This window comes from Erythranthe guttata, chromosome 4 (assembly GCF_056151865.1).
Source record: "Erythranthe guttata isolate IM_541 chromosome 4, IM_541, whole genome shotgun sequence".
NCBI classification, from domain to species: domain Eukaryota; kingdom Viridiplantae; phylum Streptophyta; class Magnoliopsida; order Lamiales; family Phrymaceae; genus Erythranthe; species Erythranthe guttata.
In genome coordinates, this window is record NC_142536.1 from 8,659,275 (window position 1) to 8,665,970 (window position 6,696).

The window sequence follows — 6,696 nt, forward strand, 5'->3', positions numbered from 1 at the left end:
AATTTTGTTGTTACCACAATAATTTAGAGAGAAAAGAAAGTTTTCAAAAAAAAAATCAACACCTCCGAAGACCGGCGGTCAACGGTGGTTGACTGGTTGGAAAAAAACTATTTTTTCAAAATAATACGAAAATGGGGGTCAATGTAATATATATGTTCAAATCTGGGATCAATGTGCAATATTGATAAAGTTATAGTATAATGAATGAAATTGATGAAAGTATGAGGGGTATTTTAGACAAAAGACATGCATAGTTTATTTGCGAAACTGTTTTGCTGAACCTATGTGCATTTAAGTCCCATGTCATGGACATATTTACCATTGACCCCTTATTTTACGCTACACCTGATAAATTTTATCGAGTAATAATAATATCCAGCCATTACATCAATACACATTTTTACACACATTCATCGATAATTTTATTTATGCCGCACCTTATGAATTTTGTTAGATAATATCCGGTCATACACGTGTATATACTCAATATTGGGTAAACCTACACCCTCGTATAATAACTTGCAAACCGTACGAGGAACGTGACCTAGCGAATGTTGACAAAGAGATTCGAACTTGAGTCAATTGACACAAGCTCACTCTCTCTCCACCGCTAGGCCATCCTTGCAAGACAAATTGCATTCAAATGTTTGAATTGGGGCATTCCAAAAATAGAACTTTGCCACCTATATTTGTTTTTTTATATATGATTGTGTGTATGCATCGGCCAGACTAAACGCACACACCAACACCTAGAACCAAATTTCCTTTCTCCAACATTTATACAAAGCCACACACCAACTCATTATTTCACACACACACACACACACACACCTCAAAACAAACAAGAAAAAAACAAAGCAAGAGAAATATATAATTACTACTCCCACCCCCACACACTTTGCTTTGGGGAGTGCAAGTGCAAGCTTGCTTTGCAACTATCAAAGCTGCAGCCCACTCTGCAAAACTGTGCTTGCCCCCTCCAAACAAAATATAAAACTTATACCATTCTCATCTTCTTTTATTTCTCCTCTGTGCACAACAAAATACTCAGTACCCCATAAACCATAAATAAAAAAAAAAAAAAAACCACTTGGTTTTATTTCTTCATTGTTTTCACACCGAATACTCATCTCTTCCACGTTTGTTCCGTCGAAAACTAGCGAGAGTGCGATGATAAGCCTAGGTGATTTTTACCACGTTATGACGGCGGTGGTGCCGCTCTACGTGGCGATGATACTAGCTTACGGCTCCGTTAAGTGGTGGAAGATCTTCACGCCCGACCAGTGCTCCGGCATCAACCGCTTCGTCGCCTTATTCGCCGTCCCTCTCCTCTCCTTCCACTTCATCGCCAGCAATAACCCCTATGCTATGAACCTGAGGTTCATCGCAGCGGATACACTACAAAAACTCATCGTACTCGCGGTTCTCGCCGTGTGGGCTAATTTCAGCAAAAGGGGCTGCCTCGAGTGGACAATTACCCTTTTCTCCCTGTCGACCCTGCCCAACACACTCGTTATGGGGATCCCTCTGCTGAAGGGCATGTACGGCGACTTCTCCGGGAACCTGATGGTGCAGATCGTCGTGCTCCAGTGTATTATCTGGTACACTTTGATGCTGTTCATGTTCGAGTACAGGGGAGCGAGGATGCTGATCTCCGAGCAGTTTCCCGGCACGGCGGGGTCGATCGTATCGATCCACGTGGACTCCGACGTCATGTCGCTGGACGGGCGGCAGCCGCTCGAGACGGCGGCCGAGGTCAAGGAGGACGGGAAGCTCCACGTCACCGTGCGGAGATCGAACGCTTCGCGGTCGGATATCTACTCGAGGAGGTCGGTGGGCTTTTCGTCGAACACCCCGCGTGCGTCGAATTTGACGAACGCGGAGATTTACTCCCTGCAGTCGTCGAGGAATCCAACTCCGAGAGGGTCGAGTTTCAACCACACCGACTTCTACTCCATGATGCAGGGCGGTGGGACTGGGAGGGCATCGAACTTCGGCGCAAATGACGTTTATGCCCTCCCGAATTCTAGGGGCCCCACCCCGAGGCCGTCGAATTTTGAGGAGGAAAGTGGAAACAATATTAATGGAAGCAAAGCAACGTTCTACCATGGCGGCGGTAATAATAATAGTAATAGTAATAGTAGTAGTAACGCGCATTATCCAGCGCCGAACCCAGGTATGTTTTCTCCGGCGGGTTCGAAAACAAATGCGGCGGCGAAGAAGCCATTAAATGAAGGTGGGAAAGATCTACACATGTTTGTATGGAGCTCGAGCGCTTCTCCAGTTTCGGATGTTTTTGGAGGTTCGTTAGACCACCATGGCAGAGAAGTTAGGGTTCCTGTTTCACCTACTAAAGGTGGGTTCAATCTTTTTTTTTTTTTTTTTTTTAAATATAATTACACCACTGTTTTTTAATATAATTACTGAGCTTTGGGATTTTGGTATTAGGGGAAGGGCAAAGAGAGCAAGAAGACAATAAATACATGGAGAGAGAAGAGTTGAGGTTTGGGAAGAGAGAGAATGAAGGTGAGAAAATGGGAGGTGGAGACGAGAACAAAGTGAAATTAATGCCACCAACAAGTGTGATGACGAGGCTGATTTTGATAATGGTTTGGAGGAAACTCATCAGAAATCCCAACACTTACTCCAGCTTGATTGGCCTTACTTGGTCTCTTGTTTCTTTCAGGTACTATATTTCCACTTATTAACTGTCAAAAAAAATGTGTTGTTCCAAAAAAAAAACAAGAATTTTGAGGAAGTTAGATGTTACACCTGATTATTTACACCATGTGGATTTAAATTTTAGATAAACACACATACACATAGGTGTGTGTGATTATGTGTAGATATATGGTTCAAATTCATCCGGTGTAATTAAATATCATCTAATTTCTCATAATTTTGTGGGATTAGTTAAGGTTTTATTTTATTTTTTGATTTAAACATCAGTATTGATAATTGTTTTATATTATTCTATTTTTTGTAGGTGGCATGTTGAAATGCCGGCCATTATAGCAAAGTCCATCTCCATATTGTCGGATGCAGGTCTTGGCATGGCCATGTTCAGTCTTGGTGAGTACTTAATCGTGTCAATATTATAATTAATTAATTTAATCTCCAACTTAATTAAATAACTAATGATTTGTTTGAGAAAAAAAAAAAAGATAAGCAAAAGCATGCTCAAAAGCAAAAGTTGTGCTCATGATAACAACATGTCTCTGCCTCTTCTTTATTATATTTCTCCTGTGAAAATGCATGCCTTCTTTCCCCTTTCTCTCACTACAATCAGACAATAGTTTAAAGAAAAATACACACACAGTAAAACACCATCAAGAACACACAGTGGTGTGGTGGGGGTGGTGATGATGTAGATGTATGTCTGCTTTGTTTTTGTTTTTGTTTTTTTGTTTTGTTTTTCCTGAGACACCGTACTATGAGAAAAAAGTGTAGTTTAAAGAAATACACACACAGTAAAACACCACCAGGAAAACACAGTACTGGTGGTGGGAGTGATGATGACAGGTGTCAGGTTTGTGTTTGTTGTTTTTTCTTTTTTCAAAATGCATGCCATTTTCTCTTTTCTCTTTTCTCTTTTGCACACACAGTAAAACACCATGAGGAACACACACACACACACACACACACAGAGAATGATTATATATAAAAATAAATGCATGCAGGTCTATTCATGGCATTGCAACCGAGGATAATAGCATGTGGGAATAGTGTGGCAGGATTTGCAATGGCTGTTAGATTCCTTACAGGGCCAGCTGTCATGGCTGCTGCTTCCATTGCTGTTGGCCTTCGTGGTGTTCTCTTGCGAGTCGCCATCGTTCAGGTACTACGTCATCACCTTTTTTTCTTTTTTACAATTCTTATCATAATTATATTAAAAAAAAAAATTTAATTTAATGCTACTAATTAAAAAGCTTAGTTATTTAGAGCTTCTTGAATGCAAAGGTTCTTTCATTTTATCCAAATAATTCATGGAAAATACCATTTTACGACAACTTTACTTAATAATGTGCCCAACTCTTATAATTATTTTCAAGGGTAAATTACAAAAAACACCCCTACCTATCCGTAATAACCAAAAACCCCCCTCTAATTAACTGTTGATCGAGTTTTTTAACAAAAAAATGTGTACAAATTGTGTACAGTCTATTATATCTTCTGTTAAATAGGTGAGAAATAAAAGAAAATATCTTAAATTGTGTAAAGTTTATTCCCTGGAATAAAAAAAATACATCACTGTAAGGGGTTGGTGAAAGACTGAAACAAATTACCTTAGGGGTTTTTGATAATTACGAATAAGTGGGTGTTTTTTGTTATTTAGCCTAAGTTTAGGGGTTCGTAATTTACCCCATTTTCAATGTATATTTGCCTTATTCTATACATACTAGTTACTAGGCTTGTTAGCTTCACAATTAGATAAGAGTTGTTTGCACGCGTACATATGTACATGCTTGTGTTTGTGTGCAAAATTAAATTAATATGTATAGATACTAGCTTGGTATATTCTTATAATTTATGCATGGTCCCCCATTTTAGAATGGAGTGAAGGTGGTGAAACTCACTTTTTGAAGAGAATCTAACTAAAATACTCCAACACATGACACTCAACACGTGAATCTAACTCTTTCTCGATTAATTATCAAAAAAAAAAAAACTCTTTCTCAATTATTTAATTAAAAAAAAAAAAACCCACAGTGATGCAAAATACATACAATAGAAAAGAAATGTCATTCTTTTATTTTACATTCTAAAAGGGGATGTTCGATAAGTTCAAATGCAACAGGAAAACGTGACAGTGGAAGGAAATCATTTTAAGAAATAATAAATGTGTTTTTCTCTATTTGCCCCTTAATTTTTTGACTTTATTATTTATAATATTGACAAACAAAATATGCAGGCTGCTCTGCCTCAAGGAATTGTCCCCTTTGTTTTTGCTAAGGAGTATAATGTACACCCCGATATACTCAGCACCGGGTGAGTGTGCATATCTGTTGGTGATGTATATTGTTTTTCTCATACGTAAGACTATATTTCGTTTCTCGTAATGTCATTAACATCTTTATCACGTGTCCATATAGGGTCATATTCGGGATGCTAATCGCTTTGCCAATAACGTTAGTCTACTACATTTTGTTGGGGCTATGAAACCGGGATTGAACGAGCGATTCGTAAAAGAAATGATGCTAAAAAAAGCTTCATTCGGAAAGCTAAGAACGTTTGGCATCGAAATGAATTTGGACAAGAAGTCCTTGAGATCCAAACCAAGTGAGGAAAGAAGTGAATTGTGTTTCCTAGTAAAAGATATGAAATCATGTTTCTAATTGTTTTTTTTATTTTCAAAGAATTAGTACTCACACCAAGGAATAGAGGTAAGAAAATAGGGGGATGGTGCCCTTTAATTTCCTTTTGATGCAAATATTCTATTTCTATCCTTAGAAGCAAAAAAGTTATAGCCAATGCTTTAGAGTGCTAGAATCTAGAATCTTGGGGGATATTTTGTAATGTGATTAGTCAAAGGAATCTTATCATTCTTGACCACTTTATTGACAATCCCATGACATTTTAGTAATATTGATGGAAAATTTTGTCAATTTTCGACATCAATTTGTGGGAAGAAATTTTTTTTCGAAAAGTTGGTGTCGAAAATTGACAAAAATTTCAACTTGTATTAGTCCAAAATAGACGATGGATTTTAAGAAAAAAAAAATGAAAATCCACTTCTAAGCTAAAAAAACATGGATATATACATCAATGGATTCTCCTTCCATGTAAACTACCATTTTGTTGTTTTGTGACTCCATTATGTAAGTTTTATGAGGTTTCAATTTCTTTGAATTTTGAGGGTTTGTGAAGAAGGAAGGTGTTTTTGAAGAAGGAGAGAGTGTGACGGTTTTATGTGTGTGGTAAAAAAGGAAAAATGATATTTTTTTATATTTGTGTGGTATTGATTTTTATTAAGGGTATTAATGCTATTACCTATTTAATAGCTATTTAATATCTTTTTTTATTGGGGTGGTATCAAATTGAGAAAGAAATGGTATTTATTTTAGCGCCAAAAATTTAAAGTCCAAGAATCCTCAAATATTTCAAATTACTCTTATGAAAAGTCCCAAAGTTGTTCAAATTGTAGGAAATCAAATTTGACTCCCGGAGACTCGAAGTCATTTTTCCAGATCTCGAACATAATTTCAAAAAAAAATTCACGAATAATCTCGTGTCCTTTTATGTTACCTCAGTTATTACATGTATATTTGTTAACTATGCAAGATACAAAGTGGAAAACGGGTGAGGCGGCTCACTTGGTCTGGAATGACCCAACCACGCCGGTATTGAGCTACGACAGCTCGCGGCTGGCAGCGACTGTTGGTCGTCATTTGCTCGTTCAGCGTCTTGTCTCCCCTCATCTTGATTAATTGGAAATGAAAATTCAACATGTTACTAATATTCTATCTATATATGAATATCTTACCTAGAACTAATCTAAACAATCCAAAAACATAAAAGAAAATGTTGGCACACAATCTTCCATTAATATCTCGTAATGGAAAAAACGACAAATAAGTCCCACTCACGAGGTAGTAGGATCCAATCACATAAAACGTGTTATGCCAAATTTCCCTTGAGATGACGTTTTTATTACGACAAATATGTTTTCGTCTCTCTAATTGCGATGTTTTTTTT

General features: G+C 37.4%; 1 protein-coding gene across 1 annotated transcript; it reads left to right on the forward strand.

Moving 5' to 3' along the window:
- Nucleotides 1-658: 658 nt before the first annotated feature.
- Nucleotides 659-5,584, forward strand: LOC105972808 (putative auxin efflux carrier component 1c). The gene is made up of 6 exons (XM_012997787.2): nucleotides 659-2,356; nucleotides 2,449-2,686; nucleotides 2,987-3,072; nucleotides 3,681-3,838; nucleotides 4,913-4,989; nucleotides 5,094-5,584. The coding sequence occupies exons 1-6, from the start codon at nucleotides 1,171-1,173 to the stop codon at nucleotides 5,158-5,160; spliced, it is 1,812 nt and encodes a 603-aa protein (XP_012853241.2). The 5' UTR covers nucleotides 659-1,170; the 3' UTR covers nucleotides 5,161-5,584.
- The last annotated feature ends 1,112 nt before the right edge of the window (nucleotides 5,585-6,696 follow it).